The sequence below is a fragment of the Mesocricetus auratus genome, unplaced genomic scaffold (assembly GCF_017639785.1).
Source record: "Mesocricetus auratus isolate SY011 unplaced genomic scaffold, BCM_Maur_2.0 Super-Scaffold_100041, whole genome shotgun sequence".
NCBI lineage: Eukaryota > Metazoa > Chordata > Mammalia > Rodentia > Cricetidae > Mesocricetus > Mesocricetus auratus.
The window spans coordinates 4,082,521-4,096,693 of record NW_024429218.1 but is presented as its reverse complement, the minus strand read 5'-3'; the positions used below and the strand labels follow the sequence as shown (position 1 = coordinate 4,096,693).

At 45.0% G+C, this 14,173-nt stretch overlaps 1 protein-coding gene across 5 annotated transcripts in view; it reads right to left on the bottom strand.

Annotated features, from left to right (window-relative positions):
- Nr3c2 (nuclear receptor subfamily 3 group C member 2) overlaps nucleotides 1-14,173 on the bottom strand; it is a 332,360-nt gene that overhangs the window by 63,987 nt on the left and 254,200 nt on the right. For all 5 annotated transcript variants that reach the window (XM_040734819.1, XM_040734820.1, XM_013118894.3 and 2 more), the window contains 2 exons: nucleotides 5,953-6,291; nucleotides 4,905-5,049 (listed from right to left, as the gene is read on the bottom strand). In XM_040734819.1, coding sequence (XP_040590753.1) covers nucleotides 4,905-5,049; nucleotides 5,953-6,291 — 484 coding nt within the window. The remainder of the gene's footprint in view (nucleotides 1-4,904; nucleotides 5,050-5,952; nucleotides 6,292-14,173) is intronic.

Below are 14,173 nucleotides of genomic sequence, written 5' to 3'. Positions count from 1 at the left end.
AGTCATTTGGGGTGAAGGTTTGTGATGTTATAACCAGTTACCACAAGTGTCTCTGAAGATGCCCTCATTCAAGCTACCAGGTGTCCCTGAGGTTGATCTCACTCCAGTTACCCTAGGCATCCCCAAAACATCCCCAAGGATGCCCTCACTCCCAGGTTTTCCCAAGGATGCCCTCACTCCAGCTACTCCATGTATCCCCAAGGATGCCTATGAACAGACACACTCTTGAGACACAGACAGGGCCTCTTGAAGTTCCAGAGTGTTGAGTGCAAGGGGTCCCATTGGTGCTGTTCGTTGGGAGGAGGGCTGGGGAAATCCATCACCGAAGACAAGTGGAAAGTGTCAGTGTGGTGACCTAGCAAGCCAGGGACACGGAAGGGATCAAGGCGCTATGAAAACGTTACATGAAATGACTGATTGCTGAGCTGTTGGTTCTAATGGCACACAGTGTCATAGTCAACATAACTAGGAGGATGTGGGCTGACTAAACTCTGCCACATCAGCTGGAATGACTTTTCTTCCCTAGAGAACCACTCAGAGTAACTGGAAGAGACTGGAGAGGAGGTACTGGGATCGACCACCCCCTTGCTCTCCCCAACAGTCTTAGGACCACAATGACACACGGCTTAGATGACATGCATTATTACTGGAGAGAGATTACATATGCCTCCAGCAGACTTCTAATTTTAAATATTGGCCAAGGCTTTAAAGATATTGACTGAAACATGGAATCTTAATTTCAGGGCAAAAAGAAAAAAGAGGAAGAAAAAAATAAAAGAAAAACTTCCATTACAGGCTTAAGTGGAAGTTTTAATATGTGTGTTGAACTGATAAGAAATTTAAATGGCTGCAGTGATCTGAGGCAGTATGTACTGTATTGTTTCAAGGTAGAATTGAATAATTAATCATTTAATACATATCTGAAAAGTTTTGAGTTTATAATAAGAAAAGTTCTGTGCTAAAGTATTAACTCATATTTTCACTTCAGTGTTTAATGAAAAAAATGGGAAAGAATGTTTCCTTTATTATTCCCCATTTCCTGCCTCTCCTCAAGCTCAATATTGCTAATGTGCAGCTGAAGGATAAGATCATTAGACAGCACGAGACTCATTTCAAAGGCTAGAACAGGCATGCACCTACCAAGTTCTGTTATTCTTGCAAATACAACGATACTCCTATTTACAGACATATCACACCCAAATCATACTTCTCCCCCACAACCTTCATTCTGGTAACCAGGAATATGAATTCTGAAAAACCCTTCCAGGCCAACTAGTAGACTGGTGGGTTAATTTGTTCAATAATTAATCTACCCACGAAATATTTACAGAGCAGGTACTGTGCCTCAGGCTCAAGGCTAGGTACTAGGTTGGAAAAGAACAAAAACAAAAACAAAGACTGGTCAGAGTCTGAAGCCAACCAAAGGGACTAGCTAAACCTTCAAAGTAAGGTGTTTCCCCTGACTTTCATGTGCTCAAAGGTTTTTTTTGGGGGGAGGGGTTCTTTATTGGACATTTAATCTTGGGATGTTGCATATATTTTTAAATTAATGCTTGGTATCAAAAGTAAAGGACACAAATGGAAACAAAGGGGAATTCAACTTCATAAAATTAGGAATATCTGTGTCACATAAATCACTGTTGAGGGCTGGGCATGGGGTCCAGTGTGGAGCACTTGCCTACTGTGCATGAAACCCTAAACCCAGTGTCCAATACCACGTAAACTGGCGGCGTGCCCACTGCCCTAGCACTCGGGGCGTAGAGGCAGTAAGATCAGGAGTTCATGGTTAAGTTTAGGGCTAGCCTGGGCTACCTGAGCTCTAGCTCAAAAATAATAATCAAATGAAAAAAAAACTTTCTACTTTCAAAGAGTGGGAAAAATTACTAACAGATTGGAGCAAATAATTACAAGTCATCATATAAAGATTTTATATCCAGCATACATAAAGAACCATAAGCAAAGAGCCACATGGCAGTCAATGCGAAGTAAAAATGAGAAAAGGCCTTCACCTGGCATTTCTCCAAAGAAAACATGTCACTGGCCAGTCAAGGTAGCCCAACACCATTGGCTGCCAGAGAGACACAAAGTCCAACTATAATGAATGGTCACAGTTAATAGGATGAACGTTCAAAAGAAAAAGTATTGGCATGAACATGGAGAAATTGGAACCTGTTTTCAGCTGGTAGGCTGTAAAAACGTCACAACTTCTGCGTACAGTTGGAGAATTCCTCAAAAAGATCACTGCAGAATCAGCGTGTGTCTAGAGTCTACTCTGAAGTATATATTCTCAGGAATTGAAAACATGAGCAGGAATTGTGGAGATTTGAATGAGAAATGTCCCCCAGAAGCTCATGTGTTTTCCTATTTGATCCCTTGTTTGGGGGAGATTATGAAACCATTAGAAGGTGGAGCCTTGCTGGAGGAAGTCTATCACTAGGGGAGGGACCTGACGCCTGACTCCGCCTCCTGTTCCTTTTCTCTGTTGTCTGTGTGTCAGCCCACTCCCTTCTGCCACCACACCTCTCCTGACAAGATGGACTCTGTCCCTCTGGAGTCATAAGCCAGAATAAATTGTCTTTCCAAAGTTGTTTTTGTCGAGGCGTGTGATCACTGCCCCAGTAAAGTACCTGATATCACTACAGACATCTCGAGGGGCATTTGCCCATAGCTGCATCATCACTGGCCTCAAAGCTGGCAGCCGACTACATGCAGACATTCAGTTTTGCTGTTTTTCACAGCTATGTCCTATGAAGGCAAGGCAGAGTGAGGCGGTAAACACAGAGCCATTTCCCTAAGGGGTAACTGAGGGCCGGGCCCCAGCATGCCTCGGGGCACACTTTTTCTCTGGTCTTCTGTATACAGTCTCATTCTGTGTGCATTTCTATTCAGATACCTCATTTAACACACACTGCTGGATCATTACGATCGAGCTCACGGCGAGATCGACGCAGCTCACGACTGTATGATGCTTTTCTGCTCTACAATCGCACCGTTCCAGCCTGGGTGAGCTCAGCGGCACCAGGCTGCACACCAGATCTGCACTCTGGCCATTTTAAACGGGACATCACCAAGAAAAGCGTAGAGCTGCTCAGAATGCAGCAAGAAATAGAAAGCACAAAGGAAGCTGGCGTACAATCTCGGAGCTGAAGCAAAAAGGCAGAACGCAGCAATGCACGCTCTTTGGTGACTTACTTACCTTACATTCTGCATGTGCTGTGGATGATGGCTAAGACACCGTGTGTGCTCGTGTGGGATTAAAACTAGATGTAACCACCAACAGGCAAACCCACAGGTAGAGAATATATAAAGAATGAGGGCTGGTGATATACAAATAAGGGAATACTGCTGAGCCATAGGAAGGACCGGAAGGTGAAGGCATGCTTCAGTGTGGTTAAACGTGGACAATATCATGTTCAGTGAAAATAAGCCAGGCGCAAGAGGACAAATATTGTATACCTGCATTCCTACGTGATGTCTAGAATACAGGTAGGCTCATAGACTACAGGTCCATGGGGGGGCGTCAATTTAGAATTATCACTTAAAATATTTGGAGTGTCAGCATGGGATGATGAAAAAGTTCTGGGGGCAGAGTCTGGGGTGGTTTATAAAACAGCACACAGGTCAAAGCATTAGCTAGAAGGCAAATGTTACAAATGTGAAAACTGGATACTCATGCATCGGAGGACTACGCAGATCACGTCAATCTTCTGTTCAAAACAAAACAAATGCAGATCTCTGGTGGCACAGGGATTCCTTCCTGCCCACACTTCCCGTTACAGGACATCCTCAGTGTGCCTTAAGCACAGGTTTATTCTTTAACAATATATTTAATAGCTGATCATTGAGGAAAACAAGTAGATTTAAAATGTGCAGGCCGGTTCTTGGGCTTTACTTCAGATGTAAATTTTTGCTAGGATCATTCTGATTGCTTGCCAGAGTGGAGTTGTCTCAAGAACCCGTGATGGTCTTATACTGTCTTTGGAGCAAAACCACTGTGGTGGCCAACCACACCAAGGTGAGCTGGCGGGCCTCAGCAGGTAACGACAGGGGTGTTGTGGTATCTTAGCAAGGCGTTCCTTTCCTTTACCATCACCTATCTGATACCTCATTCTAGAAGTCTCTATATCCTGTGTCTCTAGAGAGAGACTTCTGTTAGAGGATGGCTGTGGTTACTGTCGTAATTCCGGTGATCCCTTTTAAATATTTTTGACCCAACAATTACCAAGAGGCATTGCTGAGTATAAACATATAAGGAATGTGCTAGTGTGAAATGCAAACACCAATAAAATGTCAGCTTAAAGTAGGAAGGCACTCATAGCCAAAGGGGAAAAAAATCTACTAAAATTTGTTCAGTCTTTTAAAATGCATCGTGAGATGGAAAAAAATGTTTCACTGCAGAATAAGGTTTTGGCTTCTTTTATGATTGAAAGGACGGGTAATTATGATTGTCATGAAAACACATTGAGCAGCTGTGTACAGTTAACAAAAGAGCCATTCTATGATGCTCTCACAAACTGGCACTTACATACTCCCATTTCCTAGAAATGCGCTCCTTTTCAGCTGGAGCAGATACAAAGAGACTGCTTTCTAATAACCATGGCACTGTACCAGGTGAGTTCTCAGCGCCAACTGGGTCCTCTCCTTTTGGTACAATTCCCACATACATGGCGTGAAGTGTTACATATACTGACTTACTGATACTTAGACATGTGTATGTTCTACCATTGCAGAGACCGATTTGTAGGTTCTCAAACTCAATTATTTAAAAAAATTAAGACTCTTAAAAATGCCTGTTTCAGTAGATTCTTTCACACTTGTACATCTGGCTTAGAGATTATTTTAAATAACAGCATAACAAATAATTCTGCAGTTTGTTTTATGAGGGCTAATTAATAGGTACTTACTCATTAAAGACTAGGTCTGGTGCAAAATAGAGAAATTGGCTGTTCGTATGTTTGTACGATCTCCAACTCAAGGCAAACGATGATAGACACATCCAAGAATACTGGATGAGGGTAATTTGGTCCTCAAGAGGCAAGTTTTTAAATCCTAGAGAACAGAACAATTAATCACAGAAAGCCACTTAGCATGTGAGTACACTCCAGGAAGAATTCCGCCTAACCACCTTTCCCAACACACTCAGACATCTACTGGGGAGCACGTGCTGGGCTCTACAACAGATTTCAATTTAAATTCACACTAAATGCTTGGGGTGGGGGTGGGGATGGAGAGGGAGCGAGGCTGGGACAGATCACACAGGCTCATCCAGTGAGCTTCTGCTCTGATAACCAACACACCGGTACGATCTGTAAACACCTGCGAAACTTGTTTCATTCCCACACAACCAAAGGCGCCAGTTTAAAGGGGACTTTAGCTGTCACCATCTGCATATCTGCAAGAGCAGAAAAATTTTAGTCCTTTTGACTTTGGGGCACCTAAGAAATCTTACTCCTTGTCCCCCATTGCCTGGGATGCAAGTACTCTGCAGCAGTGAATTCTTGCTCTAGCCCCTCCCCGGCCTCGCCCCGCCCCTGTGTGCAGGCGTGTCTCTTGAGTCCCAAGCAGGACTGATTCTTTTTTCTAGACCAGGAAGAGTTGATCAGGGTGTTGTACAAGGGGAGTGTCAACCTTAAGTTCCTTGGGCTTGAGCTTAGATGAACTGGGGTACTGTGCTGCCTGGAGCTGCCTCAGTGTGACCTCAGAAACAGAGGTCATTAATACCTGGGGACATTAATACTTGGGGACAAAATAACCCCTTTCTTTTGCAAACACCATGGGCGCTCCTGTTTTAGGAACAATAGGACGACAAGCCTGCATTCTTGGAAGGAAAGAAGTGAACCAGTATGCAGAATTCTGCTACCAGTCTGGTGTCTTTGATAGCCACGTCAGGGTTGCTGCTCCAAGGGGACACCAGGGCACTGCTAGTGCCTATGCGAGCGGCTGCAGTCCTACCTGGAAGTACCTTGGCCCACTTCACGACCTGGATCATCTGTTTGCCCGCCAGGCGGTTCAGTGTGGAGAGCAGGCTCTCCGGGGTGTCAGGCTGGGAGCTGTCATAGCCGGCATACACGATCTCGGGCTCAATGCTCTCCAGGATCATGGCCGGGGATGGCGTGAGGGCACGCGTGATGGAGGAGAGCTGCGGGACCAGCGCAGAGTTCACGGATGGCTCCTTGGCAGGAGCAATATACGTGGTCCCCTCTTCCGGGCTCTGTGGAGGCGGTGGCGGGGGCTGCTGTGGCTGCTCCTCGTGAAGGCCTTTTAACTTCCCCAGCTTCTTCGACTTTCGAGCTGTGAAATACAGAAATCCAACGGGATAAGGGCAAACGAGCATGATGTCATCTTGAGCACATTGCATGAGGCAAACTTCTGCAGGCCTTTGAGTTGTAACCAGTGCATGCCTTCTCCTAAGGAATACCTGAACTGAAGGAGTACTTTCAAAAGAATTTCCCAGGGCAAACAGCAATGCTCCCAGGTTACTACCATGGGTAGCAGGCTAGCAGCTGCTTCTTGATTTTGACTCATGGTACACATCTTTCCTTCTAGGCCATGGAGACCTGCACACACCTGCACACTGACTCATCCTGTTCTCACAATGGAGAGAAGGGACCACAGAATAGGACACAAAACTGTACTATTGCAGGATACAAGTGGGACCCACAACAACAAAAAAAAACAGCAAAAATAAATGGAATGCTTAATACCAGGTATGTTTCAAGTGGTTTGCACAAAATTCCCAATTTAACAATTACTTTGGGACGAGACTACTATGGTTCTTATTTTAGGATAGCACTTAAAAGTTTGTCCAATCGCAGGAAATGGTGTTTGGAGGAAGAGCAACTGCTTCAAACAGTGACATCCTGGGAGCCGGCAGAGGTGAAGACAAAGGTAATTGGGGAGATACACGAGAGAATGGGTAAAAAGAACTTTCTTCACTCAGAAGAGCCAAGCTGAGCTTAGGGCTGTGGTAATTACCGATTTCGCAATTATAATAATGCTTTCAATTGATTTAAGAATTCTCCATGAGCCAGACACAGCACCGACTCAATCCTAACTTGAATCTCAGCCTCACAGGCTCACTGAACACAGAACAGGGCTACACCACACCAGTGAGCTTGATGTAAAACACAACCATTTCTGTTTACAATTGTAGCTATTACTATTTATCATGTTCACCACAGGAAAAAACCTACAGCTCACCTGAAAGTGAAGCCATCTCCCAAGAGCAGGCATGCCATCAACCGTTGGGACAAGGGGCAGCAGAGAACTAAGACATAATTTCTACCCATAAACGTTTACCAAGCTACTTTAAAAATTTCAGTCATTTGTTAACAGACTCCGGCCACCAATGGAAGGCTTGAGGCAGAGGGCTCTGCTTCCAACAGCATCATTTGAGGGATGGTGTCTTGTATCCACATTCTGCTGCTAGGTAGCTGTGGACACTGTGGTATATGCAGGTAGTCAGGATGCTTCAAGGGAATGTGTGAATGAAAACACACAAAGCAACTGGCCAACTAGACCCAGAGAAAACTGAGCAGCTAAATAATCGCAAATGTTGGTGGATCAGTGACTCTGGGGGAGCAGAGGGGGCCTCTGGAGCTGTCACTGGTCATGAGGACAATCAGTTCCATGAAGCTTCGTGCCACAGAAACCTCTCTGAGTCTCGGGGCGTTTACTTGAAGAGTGGGGGTCATGAAAGAGCCCATTTACAAGATAATGTAGCAAGCAATGTAGACTTCTGACTCCCACAGATGTGCCCACACACCTGTGCACACACCCACAAGTACTCTAGATGCTGTGTGCAGGCTAACGTCTATAATCCCAGAATCTGGGAGGCTGAGGCAAGAGAAACAGTGTGAATTCAAGGTCATGCTGGGCATCGGAATGATTTCGCAACTCATGTGGGCTGCAATGAGATGCTATCTCCAAAACAAAACCAAGAATGAGCTCATTAAGTTTTTCCCATATTTCCTGAGACTGATCAATGTTAGACATATTTTGACTTATTAAAAGTGATAACTGCTTGCAAATTAATTATAAAATTTGCACTTGTTTTATGTCCTAGGTCTACATTGCTGTGTTGATTTTTCATGTCCGATTACAGTCAATTCTATGAATAGCATAAAGAATATTGAATGTCTTCCCTGGGCTGTCACCTGTAGCATAGCTACCACTCAGGTTATCAGCGTTGTGTCTAGCATTTTACTTCATTCGTTCTGTGACTTTGTGAACACCAGGGAGCTTGGAAGTGAGTGATAATCTGTCTTTACAGAGACTGTGTTGGATTCTCCAGCCTAACGTATGTATCTAGAATCTCTTCTGAAGGCTCAGGGAGCATGGTGAAGACATCCATGTGCATTCTTATAATACCACACTCTGCACCATGTTGCCCACTCATGATTCTTGGCAAATGTTTGCTGAATAGATTTGTTTCATTTTTAAAAATTAATAAACTTCACAGAGCATCACATACGCGGAGCCTCAGTTTATTTCCCTGTGAGAAATGCAGACAAGCTCCTCAGGTTTTTAGATGAGATTTTTGAGCCACTAATTATTCCTCTGCAAAATTTCTACTGTGTAGTGTGGCCCGTTTGTGAACTTACCACCCTTAATACTAAGCTACACCAGTTTCTGAACACAGTTGAGCAGATTCTCTGTATTGTCAAAGTCCAGCGCTCATCAGACCCTGTGACTAGGCATTATTGCTATTTCCATTTTGTGCAGATGAAGAAGCAGAGGAACCAAAGGAGAAAGACCTCCGTAAGCTTCCAGAGCCAGTGGACACCGGTGAGCCAGTGAATCCAGCCAGGACCCTGGCTTCCACTTCTGCGCTGTGCACTGCCTCCTCCAACCCTGCCTCTCTGTCCTCAGGATTGCTTTAGAATGAGCACCAGCTTCAGATCCAATAGCATAACTAAGACGTTTGCTAACTATACAGGGACAATTCTGACTAAAGCTCCTCCATGAGCATGTTTCTATCATTCAAAATGAACCTGGTTTTGGGGTAGGGTTCCTAACTAAATTCTCTGGAATTAAAGGCCACTGGGCTTGGGGCTTTCGTGGACCCCGGAGATCAAGGCCGTACCCACCTTTATGGTCAGCCAATAGCAGTGCCCTCACTCACACTCTCTGCCACTCCTCTCCATTCTCTCTCTCTGGGTACGGACACGTCACATGTGTAAATGTCTCCCATCCCACTCATACTCACTTAAAAGAGGAACTTCATTTATCCACATTGGATTGTACAGAAACTAGTGTGTGCTCCGGGGTTTCCCCACAGGTGCCAAGGTCTTGCTGGCAACATTTTGGCAGCTGCTATCTCCTGGTCCAGCAAGGAAACAGAGCTCCATAGATTCTCCCTGAATTCATTCCTAGGATTCAGCAATGGGAGGCCCTGCTTCCTGTTCCTGGCCAATAACCAGAGCGTCAAGCTGGCAGTCCTCTGTGGTACTCCACAAAGGTTGGGAATAGTCCCCCAGTGTGACCTGGATTCTGGTGTAACACCACATCCTGATTGTTTGTGTTCCCTCTGAGGGATATGAGAACCACTGAGCACCTTCAGACAAAAACCTAGGCTGACTCAATGATGGCTACTTAGAAATGAAGACCTTCTTGCATCTTCCAGGGGCTCTCCAATTACCTGTATCACCTCAACTTTCTTCCATGTTAGAAATTGCAGTTTATCGAAAATTAACGACTTAGCATCAGATATCAGAGATGTTGTCAAGGATTATGCTATTATTATTATCATCATTGTTGTCGTCCTTACAGTTGGCTCACAGATCAAATGTAATTGCATCCCACAGGGCAATAGCAGCACTCCCCGACTCTTTGCGCGTTGGCTTCAGCCAAATAAACATGATCGATCATTTTCTTTTAGTTGCCAGAGGAGGAATGCAGAGTCAGGGGCAAGTAAGCATTTCTCTGTCACCAAAAGGAAGAAACATCACCTTTTTACAAAGGACACTAATTGGTCATACAGCAAAACCATCTTAATTTGAAATAATAGAAAAAAATCCCATCTAAATGGTTCTGAAGGCAACAGGCACTAATTGGATAGGGGTAGGGCATTAAGCACAAGTTGCCTTCATGAATAAATAATTAGTTTCTCAATGGAAAGTAAAGAGGCATCTCCCGATTATTTCCAAATACCCCTGCAACAGTTAAGAAGGTTGAAGATGGCATTTAAAAAGGATCTGTACATAGTTTCAGATCCCTCTATGTAATTAACAAAGTAGTATGCACTACTGATTTTACAGGACAAGTGCTATGGCAAAGGGAAATTCCACTTCTCACCATTTTGTAAGAAATTCTGAGTTAGTGCATTTTCAACTAAATTCTCCGGTGTATGAAGCTATCCACAGGTAATGCTATGGCCACAATCAATATGATTTTGTTGCTATTTTCACAGGTCACATTTACCAAGTACTCAGGAAATAACTAACATCCTCACCGTAGAGGGATTGTGGTGAGGAAAGCTTAGCCCTGACAAGAGAACCATCCTGAGGAAGCTGAGTCAGAGTACTAATCAGGTTCATGCAAGCTGCCGGGACTGAGTTCTGGGTGAGGGTTCCACGACATATTCAGGGAGAAAGACAATGGCAGACAGCCGTTTTGTCTCTGCTGTTCCTTCTATCTGACTGTCACCGTGCCTCTATCGGCTTTTGCTGTGACTTGGAAGAAGACTAAGCCACGCTCCTGTAGAAGACACATCCATAATCAGACACTACTGACCTGCCCAAGAGCAGAGTCCTTCAGAGCAGAAGCCATAACTGATTGTGGAGGTTGGAAGGAATGCAAGAAGTCAGAACAGGGCTTTGGGTTTCACAAAACAAGGTTCTGCATATGGCTTCCCTGTAGGAGATGTCTACGTGCTATTCGGGGTGTGGGCATAGTTATTCCCATGGCATTTTTATTTTCTATGAGTACACTGTTTTGGTTTTTTTTCTCATTCCCTATTTTGCTTTTGATGTTAGCAAGAGTCAGGAATATGCATATACACAGCCACACACAAGGGCAAGGCTCCATCGTGGGCTACTGTTCTAAGGGAGAGAATATATTTTCAGGGCAGCCAGGTTGGAGATGGTAGTGAGAAGGACCTTGGAGGTTTGGAGAACTGCACTCCGTGTTCACCTGCAGGCAATGGGGAGACATCCAGAGCTGTCTCCTGCGGAAACCGTCTCTTTTTAAATGAAGAGAAGAAGGAGGGGGAAAAGGAGGAGGGGAGGAGGAGGGAGAGGAGGAAGAATAAGGAGGAGGATGAGGAAGAGGAATAGGAGAAGGAAGAAGAAGGAGGAAGAGACAGAGGAAGAGAAAAAGGCAGAGGAAGAGGAGGAAGAGGAGGATGAGGAAGAGGAAGAGGAGGAGGAAGAGGAAAAGGAGGAGAAGGAAGAGGAGGAGGAGGAGGAAGAGTAAGAGAGTTTTGACAGCAGGGACTGAAGCTAACCCTTAACTCTAAAGTTCCCTCTGGCACTTTGGACAAAGGTCTGTGAAGCCTGGCTAGGCAGAGTGATTTGTGGATCCAAGTGACATTTCCTACTAGACACCTGTGTCGAACAGACCTTGGGACTATACATCACAGTGTACAACACTAAGTCCATGAATCAAAGATGAGAGAGAACAGGACTTTCTGCATAGGGGCCTTATTCAAATTTTTGCCATCCCCTCCACCCAGGAGTACTTTGAAAACTTGAATGGTGTTGAACACCTCATTTTCTCTTTTCACCGAGGATGAGATAAGTCACAGAGGCTCTGCAGGACCAAGAGAGGCTTTAGAGAAGACAGCAGGAAAATCTTCTCTGAGGATCCTGGAATGTATTGTGGAGAAAGCCTAGAGTTTACTGCCCATAAGAACATGCAATGCTGTTTTCCAAATAGCCTGAGGTCCTGGCAGTAGGCATCCTGTTGCTCAGGGACAGCATAGCCCTAAGGTAGAAACCAGTGACTGAATAGTTTTGGAGATATGAAACCCGTTGTGGAGTCAGGGAGATTCTGATGTATACTCCAGTCTCCCGATACTAAAGGAGCCGCTGTGTTCAGCTTTGTCAGAAACATAGGATTGAGCTCCTTATCCCTGCAGGTGTGGTAGGGCATACCTAAGCAATGTTTTTCAAAAATATGCATAAAGGGCAAATACTGTGACTTTAGGATATGTGCTCGAAAGAATTTTCAGTGTTATGAGGAGAAACCCTACCTACAAAAAAAGTGGTCTCCTCATCGTAAAGTATAGCTCTGTTTGTTTAGTTCCAAATTTAAAATACAACCTTCCTTTTCTCCTAATCCCCAGTACATTTATGAGTTAGGAAGTGACAAAGGGCAACCAAAGATCTGTATGCAAGGCAAGTTCTAAGACAGCCTCTCTTAAAAATACTGCATTTAATCTTCAGTCACACCCTGGGAGATAGGTGCTGTGTCCCCACAATTGTCCTCATACTGCACGGGTAGGAAGATGTGACTTGGCTCCCACTCGGGACAGGTGAGGCTGTTAAACAGAAGGCATGGCCACCTCCACCAGGTCTCGGACCTGCTTTCTTTTCTAATCTCCAAGGCAGCGTGGCCTGTGGTTGGCCCAGTGTGTGGTTCACTGGGACTGCGTGACAGGCAAGACAAGCCTTTTGCTTTTGCTCCTGGCCATGTCACCTTCACTGCAATTGGGAGACAGTTCTAAAAAGGCTGGAAGCCAACCAGTCAATTTGCCTACGATCTAGAATTTACCAAAGGAGGGACCTGTGTTTTGCTAAGGATTGAAGTCCAAAAGCACTGAAATCGATCACTGGGTTCTTTGGACACCCGTTTTAAATGAAAGTAACAAACTTGTGAAAAGTATAGACATTGATCTCCATAAATCCTGTTCTCTGGGGATCGCTATGTAGAAGACTCGTATGTTTGTAAAACCTCTCAGTAGTTTTGTAGTACTGACTTAAAAGGAGAAAAACTAGGTCTGGTCGCCTCTTCCTGCAATCCCAACACTTGGGAGACTGCTGCAGTAGGAGGATTGCCACCTATTCAAAGCCAGTTTGGACTACTCAGTGAGTTCCAGGAAAACCTGAGCTACACAGTGTGCTCAAGGCAAACCTGGGCTACAGAGTAAGAATCTCTCTCAAAAGGCAGACACATAAAAATTATAATATCTAATAAGGCAAACCAGCACAATAATTGCCACGGCCATCCAGAAAAAGGCCCCTCTTTCAAAGGGCAAATTCTTTAACAGCGGCTGCAGTTGCCATCTTGGCACAAGCACGAGCAGATTTTATTACACGGAGCAATCTCATTGGTATGCCAGGTAAATGGACTCATTAAGAATGGTTTATGAAGAAGCATTACTATTGTAACAAGGTTGTGGAGGTGAACAAGGCCTGAGAAGGAGGCAGGAGGCAGTGACCTGGAAATCGCTCCAGGGCCCGGCTTAATGGGCTGTGCCCTCCCAAGTTCTGCTGATCCCTGGTGAGATCAGGCTGAGCAGGATGGAGCAGAAGCGAGACCCCTGGCTAAGTAGAAACCTCGAAGGATGGTCCCGCACAGACCTGCTCATGCTGGTAGTTAATTCAGTGAGACCTGCCTTATGCAAATAAAATATGGGGAAAAAACCCGAAGAGTCTGGGGGTTGGGGTAGAGTTCAGTGGTGGAAAGTGTGTTAGGCACGCAGGAGACCCAAGGTTTCAAAACACTTCCGGGAAGGAAAGCACTGCATGCAGCACAGAGCTCCTTCAACACGTGCACGAGGACCGCTTCCAACACGGCCCGTGGCCCTCTGCTCACACTTTACTCTTACCCGATGCTCCCCATGCTCTTCTCCGCCTTTGTTGCTGCCTTACTGCAGGAGGACCCGTGGTTCCCGAGACTTGACACAGGGCACACACCAGGGAGTTCTCAGGCACCCGATGGCTCAGTGGTTAGAGCACCTGCTGCTCTTGCAGAGGCCCCCACTGCAGTTCCCAGAACTATGGCTCACAGCCATCCATAACTCCAGCTCCAGGGTCTGATGCCTTCTGACCTCCACAAGCACCAGGCATGCATGCAATAATATATATATATATATATACATATATATAATTCATATATCATATACACATATAAGTGAGCAAGACATGTACACACAAAATAAAACATCTAAGAAGGTAAAGGAAATAAAAACTATCAGTGGGGAATGAAAAAATACACAGACTCAAAGGAC